This window comes from Phyllostomus discolor, chromosome 1, assembly GCF_004126475.2.
Source record: "Phyllostomus discolor isolate MPI-MPIP mPhyDis1 chromosome 1, mPhyDis1.pri.v3, whole genome shotgun sequence".
Classification (NCBI taxonomy): domain Eukaryota; kingdom Metazoa; phylum Chordata; class Mammalia; order Chiroptera; family Phyllostomidae; genus Phyllostomus; species Phyllostomus discolor.
Window position 1 is genome coordinate 7,739,351 of NC_040903.2, and position 19,062 is coordinate 7,758,412.

Below are 19,062 nucleotides of genomic sequence, written 5' to 3' on the forward strand. Positions count from 1 at the left end.
CGAGGAAAGACGTCTCTCAATGCCAGAGATTCGTGAAAAGGAAAGGAACTGTTTATTTAATGCTATATAAACTTAAAGTAGTGACCTAATATCTTTATCAAAAATCCTAAAGTCCCTTAAAACACCCACAAACACACACAGTCCTTTCTTCCCCCTTTGCCCAGTCCAGAGCACCGTATCTCAGGAAAGGAAATAGAAGTCCATGGCTCAGGCAGTCCTCTGGTTATTCCCAGTGAGTACTCCATCTCGACTGGGAGACCTCCCTGGGTTCCCGGCACCCTCAGCTGAGTCGCCGGGATCTCAGCTAAAACCAGGTGGTGGTTCCCCCTTCTAAAGCTGCAGGGGTCCCCACTCTGGCAAAAGCACGTGGTCCTCTCTCCCAAGGCCACGGGAGTCCCCACTCAGCCAAAACCGCATGCTTCTCTCCTCAATGGCTGCCATGCCTGGGTTTAAATCCCTGCACCAATCTTCCTCTGCAGCCCCATTTCTGACTCCCCCTACACTCAGGCATACTTGCCCTCAACCTGCTGTCTTTTCCAGCTTTTCTGGTCGCCATCGTGGGTCTGGGCAGGTGTGACCCCATGTCATGGAGCCAATCTTCTCTGAACTCACATGAAGCTCGTCCTTGCTGTGTGAGATGGTAGCATAAAATGAGAAGGAGACCTGGGGGTGGGCTTCCTGTGGGAAGCATACACATTGCTTTGTTTTACTCATTTTGTTTTCTGCAGGGCCTTGCAAAGAGTCTGGCTGAATGTTGGTTGCATGAGGAAATAAAACTCTTTGCTTAACAATATTCATTCATTCCCCATGTCTCTCTTTTCTTAAAAAAAGATTTTTATTTATTTATTTTTAGAGAGAGGGGAAGGGAGAAAGAAAGAGAGGAAGAGAAACATCAATGTGTGGTTGTCTCTCACATGCCCCCTGCACTGGGGACTTGGCCCACCACCCAGGCATGTGCCCTGACCGGGAACTGAACCGGCGACCCTTTGGTGTGCAGGCTGGCATTCAATCCACTGAGCCACACCAGCCAGGGCCCCCATTTCTTTTTGTGCCTGTGCAGGCCTCAATGTCACCTTTTCGGGGTCCCGATTTCCCTTACCCCCAAATCATCTATTCCTCCCCCTAAATGAAATATGCAGTGTCTGAATTTATGGCATCAAGAAAGCGCTTTTATCTTCCTCCTCCAGCGATGTTCCTCTTACTCATCTGAACTTCTGACTTCGGAGTTCAGAGGTTGAACTTCCTCGTGCGAACGCAGATCAGAGCAGCTGCTTCCGGAACTCTCCTGGGATGCATAAGCCCTCTGGTGGTTTGGGATGGAAATGCGCAGACTGGGCCTCGCTGAGCTCTTCCCCCTTAACTAGCGAATGCTAAGGGCTACTTGGGGTGCACCTGCTGAGGAGTGCTAGTTAAGTCTGCATGCTGCAGCATTGTGAGCTTTCTTTCTTTCTTTTCTTAAAGTTTGCAAAAAGTGCCTGTGGTACGGTCCAGGTGGTGCTCAACGGGTCCTACAGTAACACCTTTGATAAAAACAGGTACTTATTTCTTTGCATTCTAATTTGTAAGGGTTAGCTCAGCCTCCTGTTTGATAGTTCACCTATGGAAAAACACACACCTCATGTTTAAGGTCGGTAATAAAGATTTGGGCTAAGAAAGGGTAAAATTGTTGTCTTTCTCAGTGAATGTTTCTGTCTGTCTTTTCGGTTGAGCATAATCCTCTCAAGGTCCGTATGGTCCTTGTGCTTGTCCAGCTCCCCATCTTGCCTTTTCGAGGCCTGGTGGAATGTTCTCAGCTTCATCTTCTGTGACACTCCACGCCGCCTGTTCCCTGCCTCTGTTCACGCTGTTCCCCGTATAACCTGCCCCCTCCCGCCTTCTGCCTAAATCCTCACCATCCGTGAAAACCTGCCCTGGCCCCTCCTGCATGAACACGCGAGCCCCAGTTCTGCACTACGACCGGAGCATCAGGAGCTATGCTGTGCTCTTGAGCTGCATTCTCTCTGCAGACACTGTCAGCAAGCGGTTTAGTGGAAGGTGGGACTCCAGAGCTCACCGTGGATTCCGTAGGTGACTGTTAGGTGGCGCCCTTAACCTCTTTGCCCCTGCGGTGTATGCACCTGCTGAGGCGACAGTGATGGGATGATGAGCTGAGATAACGCATGAAAAACGCCGAGCTCTGTGCCTGACAGAAAGAAAGTGCTCAATGTGATCGTCTCAGTTAATCCGCACCATTGGCCACACCGATGCCTTCCTTCTCTGCTGGCTTCTCTACTTCCAGTTTTCACCCCGTGAATTAGCTGTGGAGTCTTTGTTTGCCACACTTTCCCTGGACAGGGCTAGATGAAGAGGGAAGAACATTCTAGGTGCTGCAGATTCAATTTCCTTCTCTCCTGCTTTAATATTTAATTCTACCAAGAAGCATTTGTGTTTTCGTCTTCTTTTAACCTCAGGGTCATGTGTGGGCTTTTGGGTGACAGTGCTAACATTCCAGAATTTTATAATCTGCTAGGAGAGACCCAAGTACTTGCTATAGGGGTGCCAGGTGCCAGAGACTAATGGGGACGAGTTCAGGCGTGGGGGGTAGAGCAGGGCGCTGGGGCCTCTCAAAGCCGCGCTCCCACTTGCCTGAGTGTGCGGATCCCCCGGAGATTGCCCAGCTCAGGTACTGGTGCGGCCGCGGGTGCTGGCCTGAGATTCTGCTATTCTAACTAGTGCCCAGGAGAGGTGCTTACGTTGCCTACTCTGGAAGAGCAAGTACTTAAAGAATTAACATCAACAGATTAAGAATCTCATTTTGAGGATCTTAACCCATGGAGGGTCACATTGGAAGAGTAAAGGGGCACCAGTTCCAGAGGGTGGGTTCCAACCAACGGCACCCACCCTGCGTGCTTCTCCCAGGGGCTTTGGGTGCCTGAACGATTTGGTTTGGGGTTAACAATGCTCTCTGCCCCTTCTATCTTAGCACCTTTGGACGTGTGGAAATCTATAATTTGCGTCCGGAGAAGGTTCCTACACTACAAGCCTGGGTGATGCGTGACCTTGAAGGACTTCCCAGGTATGTTACTACTCTGCACCCGTATATTCTCAGGGTTATTTGGGGAATTGGTCCACAAAAGAATTCACAGTCACAGGAATGTGCTGAGGAAAGGCTGACTCCAGACACGGACTGGGCCTTATGTCCCCTTTAGCGCACCCCAACGACCTCTCCATTTTATCTCTATGATCTCAGATTTTATCTGCCAACCCACTTTGCAGCTTCGGCTCCCCGCGGGCCTGTGGACTCCGAGAGGCAGCTCTGCTTCCCCGCCTCGTCCCCGGGCTGTGCGGAGGCCCGCTGCCCAGAAGGAATAGGTTCAGGAGATGCCTGCAAGGTCTTGTTGTCCCAACACTTTCCTCTTTCCTCCCTAGTCACACATGCTCGAGTTCCCTCATCAATGATCTGAAGTTGATTTTAGAAGAGAGGAAAATCGCATTTACCTGCCAGGATGACTACAGGTAATCGATTTGTTCTTGAAGAAGATATAGCTTTCTAGCCATCTGCAGGCGTTTGCCATGGGCTGTGACGGTGACCTGGGATGGCGACCTACGGTGACCTCTGTTCCTTTCCACCCCGCCCCCAGCCTAACCCAGACGTGTTCAGGGTCAGTGACCTTATGAGGAAGGTAGGGAGTCCCTCCTCGGGCGGCTGCTTCTGCCCTTTCTTGGTGGTCCGCTGATACTCATAGCCCATATCTAGGCCGTGTTGGGCCCAGATATTCGTGTTCATCCCCACATACCATTACCAAACACCCCTTCTTGGCGCTTATTTTTATGGCCTGGCAAGTGCAATAAAACTAACCTGGGCCCCCCTCCAAGTCTCGCACGCCTGGACTTGCCCTTTCCCCGGGTCGTCACCGCAGGAGCGGAGCGGTGTGGATGCTAAGCGGTCCACGCACACTGTGGTTGCTGGGGAGTGTCTCCTTCCGACGATGAACGGGGCTGTAGGTGGATTGCACCGCCTCCAGGTCTTCTTGTTTGCTTTTGTGTCCCAGGCCTCTCCGGCTGCTCCAGTGCGTGAGAAATCCTGAGCATCAGTCTTGCAGATCTGTAATGTGAGCCATCGGCGTGACGGTTTCAGATCTCTGAGCTCCCTCGGTGTACGTGGCCGTGCGTGATGCGGGAGGCGTGCCGGCGGAAAGCTGGGGACCTGGGGGACCCTCTGTCATCACGTCAGCAATGGAGATGGAAGCCTTTCCCCGCCGAAGTCTTAAAATAACTTGTGTTACTGCCATAGTTTTTATTTTGATCTCTTAACATTCAAGAAAAGATGAATTATTCTGTAAAGTTAAAATGAAAATTTTACATTAGTTAACTTTTTAAAAAATTTGTAAGAGTTTATCTGAACCCTGATGACATGTCCGGGAGCAAGATCTCAAAACACTCTCTTAAGTTATCCGATGGTAGTTTTCAGCCAATGCTTTTATGTTGTTTGTGTGTTGGTAACATCCTTTCTGTGGAAGGATGACCACACCCCTCCTCTCTTATTGGACCATGTAAGTAAAGAAAGGTAGATGCCTAAGCTTTTCAGAAAATGTGACATTTCCAAATGAATGACCTTGTCCCAGGATCTATTTTTGTGCCCTTTTTACAGATACACTACCATGCTATGGTTGTGGGTCACGCTGGGGAAAATATTCTGTAGGCAATAAGCTACTCATGTGCTTGGTTCTTTACCTCTAACCCTGCTAATAGCTCTGTGAGGCTGATATTGCTATCTCCCGTTTGGTAGAGGAAAAGGTGGAAGAGAGGTAACATAATTCACCTAATGTCATACACGGGGTTCCAGGTAGAGGCCAGTCTGAACTCAGCTTTTTCTGACTCCAAACTACATGTGCTTTCTCTTTCTCGGCCTATAATACCAAACTGGAAGTGCCTTACGTTCTCTCTCAGGAAAGGCATGTCAGGTTAAATTGAACACAGCAGAATCTGGAATGTAATTTTTCTGGATGGCTTCAAAACGGTTATATTTTTTCCTCTTCTTCCTTTTCCTCCTGCCCCTCATGCTCAGTGTTTTACATATGTAGTCAGGAGTTAAACTATGTTGTTGTTCCTGATCCTGGCATTTCGGTTTGTCCCTTTCTCTTTTTTTCTTGGTCCGCCTCGATCAGGAATGATCACTTGTATTACCTCTCAAAGAAACAACCTTGAGCTTTGTAAATTTTGTCTTTGTATTGGTTTTTGTTCTTCTCTTTATTATTAAAGATAAAGAAATTCCTTAAAATATCTTTGGATTTTTAAATTCAGCTTTTTGCAATGGAAGTTGAGATCACTGATTTTTTTTCCCAGTTCATTTTCTTTTCTTATACATATATTCAGTACTATAAATTTTCCTCTGAGTACTGCTTTAGCTGCAGTTCTTAAGTTTGGTTCTAAGTTAATTTCTTAGATAAAAAATATTTTCCAATTTAATTCTCATTTAGAAATGTGCTGTTTAATTTTCAAACATCTGGAGATTTTTTAGTTTTATTTTAAATATAGATGCATTGAATACAAAATTATTAAACTAATTTGAGGCTCTTTGAGGGAACCCACTAGGATTGCTGAAAACAGTATACATTTTGGAGTAAGGCATTTCTGGGTTCATATTTTGGCATCACTCTGTGATCTTGAATGAAATACTTAATGTCTCTGAATATCAGCATCCTGGCCACTCCAATAAAGATTATAAATGTATCCCCATTGAAGTGTGGTAAGAACTAAAGAAGAGGACAAAAACTGACAAGCCACTGAGCCTCCTATGTGAGCGAGTCCTCAACCAAGGTTGACTCCTTCCTGCCTGCCACTGGTTGGCAATCCTGTTTCCTTCAGGAGCCTTGTAGCTACAGCCACTGTGGTCAGTCTGCAAACTCTTCGGTAGCCCCTTCTCCACTTCAACACATCCTCATGGGATGCAGTGCTGGCTGGGCGTGAGGCTAGGTGCTTGGGACCAGCTCTGATTAAGATTCAGACTTGCCCTACATTTCAATGACCTCCGCCTGCAGAATGCTCTTAGCAACAGGTCCCTGCCAATCCACGGGGTGGCCAGACTGTCTTCCTCTCTGGACAGTGCCCGCCTTAATGCTTGCTGGGCTTGCTTGGTGATTTCCGGATTCTCTAAATGTATGTTTCTTATTCACCCAGATCCACCAGGAAGTAGCTGCCTATGTCAGAACAATTTTGTTCTTTGCCAAATCCTCTGGCAAAGACGAGATAGGTGGGGGGAAATCAATTCGCAAGAGGTTTCTTCCAAGAAGACTCATTTGAGTGTTCAAGTCACAGTTGGTGGACACTAAGGGAGGCTGGTCCCATGGTCTTCGCAACCATGGGCTGCAGAGGCCCCTGGAGCCCTGGGGTGGCTGAGGGCTGGGGAGCTCTTTCCTCACAGCATTACCTCTGTATCTTTATTATTATGACCCCCATCTCTGCCTCCTGTCTCTCTGTAGTTGCCACTTGTGTATCTTTGTCATGGACCATGCAGCCATGTCTAGTCCTATGGCCTTTCTGGCTTACATATATAAATCGATCCTCTATGTCCCTCTTTCTGTAAGTGACGTCTTTACTGAATTAGCAATTGCTCATAAACCTCAGTGTTTACTCATAAACCATCTACCCTGTCTCCACCACACTGCATTCCTGTTTGCTCCAGAAAACCCTTGTATTATCCCGATGCACACCCACTACATACTTGACCCAGAGGCCGTGGGAATAATTCAGGACCTAATTTCCCTTGTCTAACTCCCGAAGCCTCGCTATTTTCCTTCTGTAGTGGTTCTTGACCTTATTTTTGAGGCACACTTTCCAATACAGCTCTGAAATTTTAGGCTGAATACTTGAAAAGGTATACACACACGTGTGTGTGTGCAAATACCGTATTTACATACACACTTGCATGACACAAAAACCATGCCTCTGAGTCCACAGTGACTCTGCATTCAGTGGGCCTTTCTTGTCACTTGCCCTTGGTCACTGTTGGCGTGGACCGGTTTAGTGCCATATCTGTGTCTCTTACATACCTGACAGACAAAGCTGGATGTACATCAAACATTTTGGCAAAACACACTCTTTCTCTGGCTTGACGGTTTTCTGCACCCTTCACTTTTGTTGAAACACGCTCATCCCACGTGTTCACAGCCCCGGACACAAGGGATGCAGCCGGAGAGGCGTCTGCTTACCTCCTGGCATCCCGTTCTCCTTAAAACAGTTCCTAAGGCTGTGACTTGAGTATCTCAGGGAGAATCCGTACTGTTTCTGTGGGTTTTTAAGCGTAGAAGTTATATGTACTAGATAAATGTTATCTCCGGCAAATTAAAATTGTATAAAGTAAAATGTGAAATTAAACCTAGAGCATGCTATAACTATAAAAGGTATTTTATGAATACAGTGTTAACGGATACTGTCCACAGTTTTTAAATAACAAAACAATAATTTATGTGACTAAGAATCATCATTTCAATGTACGTATATTTTTAATGACCCACCAAGGAGTCAGTTCTGTGTGTCTCCATCAGAGGCAGAGGTTAGCTGGCCCTCAGTTCACGCTCACAAAGCACAGAAGGTTTTGAACTGGTCCCTAGCAAGGAATTTATCCTTGAACTTGATTCATATCATTGCACATTGCCATGCTCATCTTCTGATCGAAGTGCCGGCAGCAAAAGATAGCAAAAACCCCGGAGTAAGAGACAGATGACCCATTAGGCATGTTCATGAACACCTGTGAATTTCCAGTTTGGAAAATGCTTATAATAGACATAAATGAGTTATATAAACAATAAAAGAATAATAAAAAGACTTTGTGGAGTCATTTTTTTTTTTTAGAAAAAACAGTTGCCTCTGCAAATACCTCCTGATCTCACTTACAAGCTTTGGGAGGAGTGGGGGAGATGCTGGCCAAAGCATGCAAACTTTTAGCTATAAGAAGGCTAAGCTCTGGAGCCCTAGTGTTCAGCATGGGGACTGCAGCGAGTAGCACTGTATTACGTGCTTGACCTTTGCCAGGAGGGTGGATCTCAGTGTTCTCACCGCACACACACCACAGGTAACTATGTGAAGTGATGGGTATGTTAATTAGCTCAGTTTTGGTAATCATTTCATGGAGTATACATATACTAAAATACCACACTGTATACCTTAAATATATATTTATTTGTCAACCATACCTCAATAAAGCTGGGGGAAAAGCTCTACGACAGTTCTCTCTGGAGTTCAAAGAAGAATTAATTAAGTTGGCAATGACGTGCCAAAGGCAGCAGGTCCTCTCACCGACCCCGCTCCAAGATCAGATGATTGGGCAGCTGGAGAGACCACGGGCCACTGTCTTGGGCATGTCTTGGGAGTGGGGGAGGCAGCCCAAACTTACAGTCTACTGAAGACCCAGAAATTCTCACTAACTCCTCTTTACCTGTTGAAACATCAAAATCAAAGGAGGATTAGGGCTGTTTGCTTTTTATTAAGATCTCAGCCCTGATCAGTGTGGCTCAGTTGGTTGGGCATTGTCCTCCTTGGGCATGATTTCCTTGAAAGTGATGAACATTGCTATTTCCCAGAAGTCCTTGCTATGCTTTAGTTTGTTCCATGACCAGAGAAAGCTGGGAACACTCTTTAAAGGGATCAGCTCTCCTGGTTTCTCGTGACCCATCCCCTGTGTCACACCTGGTTCAATGAGATACGACCGTGCCCCTCTGGGTGTGACGGGGCGTGGTCTCACCCACAAAGCCAGATTCACACCTGGAAGGTGTCAGCTTATCTTTACATCTCAGCTGTTATCTTGGCTGGGCAGAAATTCATTAGCAACTGGAAAATCTTACATAAAAAAATCCATGCTTCAATGAACTTCCAGGTATTCTTGTTCAGTCAAAAGTTTTTGCCTGAGAGAGGTAGCAAAATATATTTATTTGAGCCAAGAAAGTAAAAAACTAAACCAATATGTTTTGGGGGGAGGGAATTATATTGTAAAATATTTTGCCCATGATTTTTCCTTTTAGCCCTCGAGTGACAATATACTGATTTTTCTCTCTGAGTTGAAAACCAGATATAGTCAGTTAAGAATGAATTCCAAATAAATGTGTGGCAAAGAAAAAGTAACGGATATAATCCCTGGATGACAGGTTCTAGATGGGAGAAATGAAACCATTAGGGTGTGGTCCCAAACTCTTAAGTCTAGGCTCAGCCTTTTCTGGTGTCTACAGTGATTTTGTCAAAGGCCCAATTCTGGGAAAACTAAGTTTCTTTTGTCATGTAATCTATGTGAGGTCAATGGGAAGTACTGTATCTAAGAGTTCCCTTTTCTCAGTTTCAAAATGAAAATGATTTGGAAAATACTTGAGCTAGTTTTTCAGCACTAAAGAATTAATAACAACTCTGCATATTCCAAATCTTGAAACTCAGAACTTGCTCACTTGTGTGAAACTGACACATCTTATTTTTGTGTCTTGGGCTTTTCAGGGAATGGAGAGAAGAATTTGAGGTACCATGTACTATCCATGTAATATAAATATGAAGCAAATGTTTATGGAAATATTTGACATAATGAACATTTGTTTATGTAAGGCTTACTTATAAAATGATTTTTATGACTTTGTACATGGAATCATAAAACAAAATTTGGGAACAATGCTAAAAAGAAGAAGAAAATGAAAATCACTTCTAATTCCATCACCCAGGGTTAATCCCCATTTTCATACTTTTGGCATAATGCTGAACTCAATGCCTGATATAAAATAGATACATACAAAGTATTAGTTTATTGACTACCTCCTCAAGTCTTTATTATTATTAAATGCATGTACTTATAAATGGTTTAAATTGCAATCATTCATAGGCTGTGAAGTGTTTTGTAACCAGCTAGTTAATATACACCTGAAAATTACCAGCCAAAATGAGCTCTTTTCAAAACAGTACCCTTGGAAATACTTCCGTGACTCACAACAAGTTCGTAGAAGTTTTCCTCTGAACCGGCCCGAGGCACGTGTGTGTCGCGGGTCAGGTTCCCTGGGAAAGAGACTTGGGGAAGAAGATCTGAGAGCAGCAACTGACCAGGCGCTCTTGAGGTCAGTACTGCGGGAGGAAGGCAGAAAAGTCGGGATTGGGAGAAACGAGACGAGTGTGTGAGGAACACTCCTCCACCACAAGCAAGGATGAAGTCTGATTTTTAGGCAAGTCCTTCAACCTAGCATTTACCAATTATAAGGCTGATATTTGATTTTTCATCTTCCTTAATCCTTCAACTATTTCTCAACTGGGGTGCTCTTTCTTGGGCCCTTAAAACCTTCCGACATGTTTGTTAGGGGATGTTTGGAAACTTCAGAGAACAACAAAGGAGAAATAACATCCATGGTTCACCAAGCAAGAACTACGGTTGGTATATTTCCTCCTGTTCACTTTTATTTTTTATTTTTTTAAAGATTTTATTTATTTATTTTTAGAGAGGGAAGGGAGGGAGGGAGAGAGAGAGAGAGAGAGAAACATCAATGTGCGGTTGCTGGGGGTTATGGCCTGCAACCCAGGCATGTACCCTGACTGAGAATCGAACCTGCGACACTCTGGTTTACAGCCCGCGCTCAATCCACTGAGCTACACCAGCCAGGTGTTTTTATTTTTAGAATAAAGAACGGGTAACAATTTTTTAGAAGCTAGCTATTGACCTCGAACAATTTTGAAAAGCCCAAAAATGAAGAAAAACTCACTCACAAACTTATTTTTGTTGCTCCTTAGAATTTTTTTCTGTGAATTTTTAAATTGTTTTTAAATAAAGACACAATGTAGACATGATTTTTGGAGATTAATTTTTCCTTTGTTTTTATTTTGATTAGATTTCATCGATGCACATATTTATAGTCAAAAAGTTTTAAATGACTTGTAAAAATCCAGTTTCTTGACTTCACCAACCCCTCCTTCCCTCTTCTCCTAAAGCAAACTTGTTCAACTCTTTTGGTGCATCTTACAATGTATAGTGTCTTAAGTTTGATGAGTTGAGGTATGCATTAAGAAAACCTCAAAGACATAAGAGTCTTGACCCAGATTTTTATTGCAGTGTTATTTCGATCATAAACTGGTCAACACATCCATAGATCAAATAAATAAATAGAGTGTGATACCCTCTTGGGGGATTTGGTTATGCAGTCATAAAAAAATAGCTTTGAGGAGGTTTTCCAATAATTTGGAAAACTCCCATGTTGTTATGTTAAGAGACAGAAAGTGGGCTAGAGACAGCCGATGAGAGATGGTGGATGGAACACAAGCATTCACCTTTGCTGACTTCCAAACCACTCCAAATGTGAGTAAGTGAGACCTATAAAGATAGGATCAAACCTCTCAGGACAAAAGCTTTGGCATACAAGTTAATGGCAACATTTTGGGAAACGGAAAGCATTTGGTCGAGCGGAATTGGCAAATCCAAAAAGCTAACTCTAAGCGAGTACAGGGGAAAGCCAAAGTAATCCAATTTTATACTACATTGTATAGGCTGACTTACAGCCCCCCAAATTCGTATGTTGAAGTCCTAATCCTCAGTAGCTCAGAATGTGGCTATTTGGAAACAAGATCTTTCAAGGGGTAGTTAAGTTAACATGAGGTCATTAGGGTGGGCCTTCATCCTACGTGACTGGTGTTGTTTTAGGAAGAGGAGACTAGGACAGATACACACAAAGGGAAGGCCACGTGAGGACACAGGGAGATGACAGCCATCCACAAGCCAAGAAGAGAGTCCTTGGAAGAAACTAGCCCGCTGACACCTTGATCTTGGACTTCTAGCCTCCAGAATTGTAAGAAAGTAAATGCCTGCTGTTTAAGGCCCTCAGGCGGTGGTACTTGGTTAAGGCAGCCCTAGCATGTGAATACACCGCCAGTCCCTTAACAGGAGCTGATGGGAACAAATGCTTCTGGAAATGAAGGGGGAGTGGTGTGTCAGACCAGAGGGCACATTCCTTAAAGGTCTGTATGCAGAAGTGGTTGAGCTCTAGCCAGGTGGCTCAGCTGTTTGGAACATCATCAAAAAAGGTTGCAAGTTTGATCCCTGCTTGGGTTGTATAGGGAGGCAACCCATTGGTGTTTCTGTCTCACATTGATCTCTCTCTCTCTCTTTCTCTCTCTCTAAAATCAATAAATATATCCTCAGGTGAGGATTGAAAAAAAAGTAGCTGAAATCTCTGTATCCCCTCCTTGAATTGACCCCTTCTACCCTGGAAGAGGACTGCAGGTTTATTTTAAGAGGATAAAACAGAGAGGATCTCTAACAGTCTTATCTAATCACACGAAAGGGCAATGGTACCGCACAAAACCAAAACGAAGGATTAAGTAAAATTGACATTCCGAATGCTGGACATTGCTCCTACCCTCCTTGCCCTCATCAGCCTCCTTGAAACTGGAGTGTGGCTGAGTCATTCAGAAGAGATTTGAAGAATCTCCTCGAGTGAATTGAGTGAATTTGACAGCCCAACACAACAGGGGTTTCCCTCGGTGCAACAGCCCAGCCAGACCACCGCATGGTGAAACCCACTTTCACAAGCACTCTTGCTTCTGCCCCTTGGGCTCACAACTCCCAACGGGTGCTTTGAACTTAATGCATCATCTCCCCTGGGCACTCAGGGTCCCCCTCCTTTCAAATTCCCGATCAAGCCCTCTCAAAGGAAAGCCTCTTTGCACAGCTCCTCTTTAATCTCCTCAGATACTTTGTATAAATCTGCTTATTGGAGGAAGACAGACACTCAAAGGGTAATGAAGGAGTTTTAAGAGGGGCCATTTTCCAAAGGCGTAGATAGGGTGAATGGAATAAATAAAGGATGGGGAAGCACCAGAGGGTAGCAACAGTGGGGAGCTGTTACCGCCTCTGCGTAGGGATGTCACTAGAACCTGGGAGTGCTGTGGTCCCTGGGGAGGGGCTTTCGGCCAGGAAGGGTGGCCATAGTGTATCACGTGTGCACACAGTATAATCTGATGCTCTTTGTCTTTCTTTCATGCTTGCTACCTGTTTGTTGCAAGGGGGGTGCTCTGCCCCAAAATGGGACATTCAAATGGAAGGAGGAGGAGCAAGGAAGCCTGGCCTAGCCATGCCTTTACCGTTAGTCAAACACACAAAACAAAACAAGAAAATCTGCCCAGAGTCTCCTAGCAGAGTCCTGCTTGTGTTTCATTGGCTGCAGATGTGTCACGTGAGAAACTCCAGGCGCTATGGGAGCTTGAGAAAGCAAGGAACTATGTCATTGTTTTCTACCCCGACAGTAAAAGAGGCATCAGAGAAAGGGGGTGGGGATATCTATTGATTTGGCCCCAAAGTAGTCCTCGGTCCTGTTTCCTCATTTATCTTCTTCCTTCTAAATTTTGCTTCAAAAACTTTTGGAGACCAGGTAACAAATTACCGTAAACTGGGTGGCTCAAAACAGAAGAAATCGGTTCTCGCACAGTGCTGGAGGCCAGAGGTCCAAAGTCAAGGTGTCCGCAGAGCCAGGCTCCCTCTGAGGCTCTGGGCAGGGCCCTTTCTTGCCTCTCCCCAGTGCCTGGTGATGGCTGTTGATCCCCTGCATTCCTTGGCCTGCAGCTTCAGCGCTGCAAAGTCTGTCTCCGTCATCAAGCCGTGTGTCCCTCCTCGGGTGAGGCCATCAGTCATGCTGGATCGGGGCGCACGCTGATGGCCTCACCCTCATTTGATAACATCCTTGAGGACCCTATTTCCAAATAAGGTCACCAGCATAAGTACTGGGGATTCAGATTTTGACATTTTGGAGGAACGCTGTTCAACCCATAACATGCATACAATAGGTACCATTTTTTTCCCCCTAGCACTTAGTTAGGGACAAGAACTATTCTATGAACTGCACATATTTCATCATTTAAAGTTGTGCCAAAATTTAAGAAAATATAACATACAAAGCTCAGCTTCTGGGATAGACAATGACCCGGACGCGATTCAGCATCTCAGAAATGACTGACGCTCTATAAAAAGCTCACTGATGATTTTCTGGAAGTGGAGACTTCCATTTCATTAACATAGGATTTGGCTTATGCAGGTTTTGTTTACATAGAACTTTTAAAAGTCGGGCTTTATCGTGAAAACTAAAGCCCACCTGTAACAAATGTAATGAGCGCACTTCCAAATTCTGTCAGGAAGCACAGTCCCTTCTGCTGGCTTCTGAGAAACTGTAAACTGGAATATCAAGCGATTAGGGAGCAGAGTACAATGGTATATCATTGAGAGCTGAACCGTGCGGTGCCAGCGAAACATGGTTGTGCTTTGTAGCCTGTCATTCTGCAGTTAAAATGGTGAAATTCAGGTTGTGTGTGCAGCTGGAATAGAGTATGAAGAGAAAGAATAGGAATTTCATGATCAACTTTGGAGAGCCTGGAATTGTGTTCCAATCTCAGCCCTGCTCTTCGCTCCCTTTGTGAGTTTGGGTGAGGTGATAATTCATCGGAACCCTGTTTTTTTAAACCACATTGGGGACACAGCTCTGCAGGCGGGGCACATCTGAGCAAGGTCCTGAGGAACGGCTTATGACTGCCCCCCTGTGGTCTCAGCCGGGGTGGCTCCTCTGGGACCGGACGCCTTAGCTGGAGCGGCTTGAACATCTGGGGACTGTTCTGGTGACCGGTCCTCGCTCTTCTTGTGGTGTCGGCTGGAGTCACTCATATGTCTGGAATCTAGATTCTTGTCCATATGGCCTTTTCTGTCCCCAGGGGAAGCCTGGACTTCTTCCCACGGTCAGCTGGATTCCCCTCCGAGTGGAAAAAGAATCTCTGTGGCTGCGTAGGCCCGGGAGTCCCAGAGCAGCACGGTGGCTGCGTTCCGTTGGCCAGACCAGTCGCAAGGCCAGCCGCGGTTTCAGGGCTGGGGAACCGGCTGTCCCGCTGGGAAGAGGAGCCCAGTGACCGTCTTCGCCAGTGATCTGCCATGGAAACCAAGGAAGGACACCAGCCTTTGCCGCACTTCTCCGCCAACCTGTCTCCTCTGGGTGCTGACGTCTAACCTTAAGGAGTACTCAGTGCCTTGCTCGGGGGAGGACGGAGTTTTACAAAGGAGAAAAGAAATAATGAAAGAAAAAGGAAATGGAACCGAATAGCAATTCTGACAGGCTCGTACACATTTAAACTGGGAGAGCCAGCAGCCACAGCCATCTCTCAGGAGTCCTGTATCCAGTGTGGACTGCGCAAATCAACCCCAAAACTTTCTAGTGAGGTCCATCCATGTCCTCGCCACTGTTCTCAAGACAGGGCTCTAGACAACCATTGCCGACCCAATAGTTTGGAAAAAGGGAAGACACCCATTGCCCACACTGGCCCAGCTGCTGAGGGGCAGGGAAGATACGACTATTTTGAATACACTACACAGGTTGTTCCTGATATTCCCTGCCCGCTCCTGGCTGAGGCCACTTGCTTTAGCCCCTGGGCTTGGAATCGCTACATACCCTTAATAAAGTGGTTCTCTTGCAGGGCCGAACTTAGTTCTCACAGCACAGCGAAACAACGAGGAGACTGAGACTAGAAGAAGCCGAACAATTTGCCCTAATTCCACAGCGGGGTAGGGGTGGCCGCAACCAACCTCTTTCCGCTGCCTGCAGTCTCACACGGTCCCAGACCCTCCGAATCACGGCCCCTGACACCCGAGGTGACGCCAACAGCCCAAGACCTTTGTTGTATAGATGGAGAAACAAAGGCCCAGCAAGTGAAAGGTCTTGCCAACAGTCAAGTCCAACAGGACAAGTACACTTCAGGGCTAGACCCCAGGGTTCCCGATTCTTAGAGAATGTAGTTTCGGTGGAATGAATCAATGCAACTCAGACAGCTTCAAACTTTGGGCTCCTCCAGCTGGCTGATCCGTGTTCTGAAATCAAGTAGGGACGGAGGTGGTTTCTCACAGGTTCTGACCCACAGCCGGGAGCAGCCCCTGTACCTGCATTCTGTTATCAAGGCTGTGGATCATCTAAGTAAATCTTTAGGTTGAAAGGAGCTCACCCAAACAGGGTGGTGAAGATATGCAACCTGCTCCTCTGCCAGATTTTGTTACCGCCTGTCATGCAATATCTTAATAGGAGGTATTTCATGCAGTCCCTGAAGCCTTTTGTTAAGAATAAAATGTTTTGCCCCGGCTGACGTAGCTCAGTGGATTGAGCTCGGGCTGCAGAACCAAAGCATCGCAGGTTCGATCCCCAGTCAGGGCACATGCCTGGGTTGCAGGCCACGGCCCCCAGCAACCACACATTGATGTTTCTCTCTCTTTCTCCCTCCCTTCCTTCTCTAAAAATGAATAAATAAAATCTTTAAAAAAAAAGAATAAAATGTTTCAAAAATCTGACGAGCATGTATGGGTAAACATAGTCCCATGAGCTTCCCAAACTTTATCTAACAGAAGTGCAACCTCTCCCCAGAGAGGCTTCCAGGCTGGAAACTGTGACTAAAGGACAAGGAGACAAGTCAGGGGTCGCCATGTGTCGAGCCCTGTCGTTAATGTAGCGCTCGCTGATATTAACGTGTGTAGCCTCTACAAACTGGGGGTGCGGTGAGCATTGTCAGCCCAGTCACAGATAAGAACATGAGATCCAGAGAGGTGCTCCATCTGCCGGCATCTGCACCCCCACACCACCTTCCCAACCGCCCCCTTAGGTGGTGTCGACAACCTCTCACTTTGTGGGCCAGATCCTGCTCCTCCAGCCTCTTCGAGAACATTCTCCAAAAACTCCCCTCTGTCATCTATAATGCCATTTGGTTTTTGCTTTTTGCTAGATTATCCTCATCAGCGTATAAACACACAGTCAATGCTTCCACTTAAGAAGAAACGGACATATAAACAAACAAATACTCTTCTGGACTCTTGCATTGGTGACCTCACTTCCTGACTCCCTTCTGCAACAAAATGCCGTGGAAGAACTAAACTAAATGTACTAAAGTAAACTCACATTACTTTGGCAAGTAACTAAACTTACTAATTCTTACCCTTTCCTCCCATTCTCTCTTGAACTCACCCCATTGCCCTGGGGTGCATCTCTGAATACCACGAGAGCTCTGGCCAAAGACATAACAAGCCCCACGTGTTGCTAAACCCACAGACCCCTCACCCTCCTTGGCATTCGACACAGGTGATCACTGCATTCTTGGTAATATGCCTTCTTCGCTTGTCTTCTGGGATACTGTCACCGTTGGTTTATGTCCTACCTTACCGCCCCCTCCATTCCATCTCCTTTGCTGCTTCCTATTTTTCATCCAAACCCCTTTACTTTGGGGGCCCAGGTCTCAGTCCTTGGGCTCCGTCTGCTCCCTCATTTGTCTCTACTCTAACGGTGTGGACACCACCCATACAGTGATGATTCCTACAATGAGATCTGCTCTCCAAACCCCTTTCCTGAACTTTAGGCTCAAGTATGCAACTCTCTCTTGAAATCACCACTTGGCTATTTAAGAGCTATTTCAAAGTTGGATGTATTCCAAATGGACTAGTCCCCATCCACGCCCCCCGAAACTGAATTCTTGGGCTTCACCTCTCTCCGTTGTTGGCAACTTTCTCCTGCCAGTGGCTTTCTCTCGATACCCCACACTCCGTATCAGGCAGTCCAGTCTCTTGGCGTTCCCTTCATACACCACACCCCGTATCAGCCCAATCAGTTGTGGCTTCAAAGTATTTACAGAGTTTGCACGTATATTGCCATTTTACCTGTTGTCCCTGTGATCCAAGATACTTTCACCCCTTATGGGGATTCTGGCAACAAACTCCTACCCAGCCCCGCTTTTGCTCCTGCTGCTCCATCGTCTATCTCCCACACGGCAGCCTAGAGCAGGAAACCCCTCTGCTCCCAACTCGCCAGTAACTCCTCATCTCTCCTAAGTAACAGCTGAAACCCTGACGGCAGGCCTCAGCCCCCGATGGTCTCTTGGCCCCTGTCTCCTACTTCTCTTTCGCCTGGATCCCTCCTCCTGCCCCACGGAGCTCCGTGCCAGCCCTCAGCACACCAGGCCCACCCCGGCGGCCTCAGGACCTTGGCACCGACTCTTCCCTTGGCCTGAAATCCTTCTCCCCAGTTAGGCCCCTCCCCTTTTCCAGTTCGCCCCCAAACGTCTCCTTTCCATTGAGTCCTACTCTGATAACTCTGGTAACTCTGTCTGCACATGCATCTCAAGTCTTCCTCCCCCTCACCCAGTTACTCAATGCTTTATTTCTTCATGGGCTTATCAGGACAGGATAATTTGTTCATTTTTATGTCTATTTTATTTATTTTCAGCCCCTCCCCCCACTGGAATGCAAGCTCTTCAAAGGCTGTGACTCTTGTCTGTTTAGTTCTCTAATGGGCCCCAATTTCTAGAACAAGGAAGGGCACATAGTAGGTGCTCAGTTAGCCTTGGACGAGTGGATGAATGAAGTCAATTGCCCGTGCTATGAGCTGTACCCCCAGTAGCAAGTACCGAATCCTAGTCTACTTGTCTCCAATGTACTTGCACTTTTCACTTTGTCATAGCGTCACAGAACAGACTGAGGGAGGGGGGAGGGGGTGAATGATATATTGTTACCAAATGGATCCACCCTTCTGCTCCTAGTCCCGCCTCCCAACTAGGTTCGCCTTGCCCACCACCAGGGAAAGATGTCTTTCAATGCCAGAGACTGGTGAAAAGGAAAGGGATTATTTATTTAAAGAGTTATATAAAACCTGGCTGGCGTAGCTCAGTGGATTGAGCACGGGCTGTGAACCAAAGCATCGTAGGTTCGATTCCCAGTCAGGGCACATGCCTGGGTTACGGGCCATGGCCCCCAGCAACCGCACATTGATGTTTCTCTCTCTCTCTGTCTCCCTCCCTTCCCTCTCTAAAAATAAATAAATAAAATCTTTAAAACAAGAGTTATATAAACTTAAGAGTAATAACTTAATGTCATCATTGAGATAACAAAGTGTTTTAGAATACTTACAAGTGCACAGTCCTTCCTTCCCCCTCTGCCCAGTCTGGGGTACCGTATCTCAGAAAAAGATACAGAAGTCCATGGTTCTTCTCTGCCCAAGCTGCATGGTCTCAAAAACATGTCGCTTGGCGGCCACGCCTGGGTTTAAATCCCAGCGCCGATCTTCCTTTATA

The 19,062-nt window shown here is 46.2% G+C and overlaps 1 protein-coding gene across 1 annotated transcript in view; it reads left to right on the forward strand.

The window, feature by feature from the left end:
- Window positions 1-7,806, forward strand: part of CD38 (CD38 molecule) — a 37,878-nt gene extending 30,072 nt beyond the window's left edge. The window contains exons 5-8 of the mRNA XM_028505345.2: window positions 1,462-1,535; window positions 2,963-3,055; window positions 3,409-3,495; window positions 4,032-7,806. Coding sequence (XP_028361146.1) covers window positions 1,462-1,535; window positions 2,963-3,055; window positions 3,409-3,495; window positions 4,032-4,095 — 318 coding nt within the window. The 3' untranslated portion in view covers window positions 4,096-7,806. The remainder of the gene's footprint in view (window positions 1-1,461; window positions 1,536-2,962; window positions 3,056-3,408; window positions 3,496-4,031) is intronic.
- The last annotated feature ends 11,256 nt before the right edge of the window (window positions 7,807-19,062 follow it).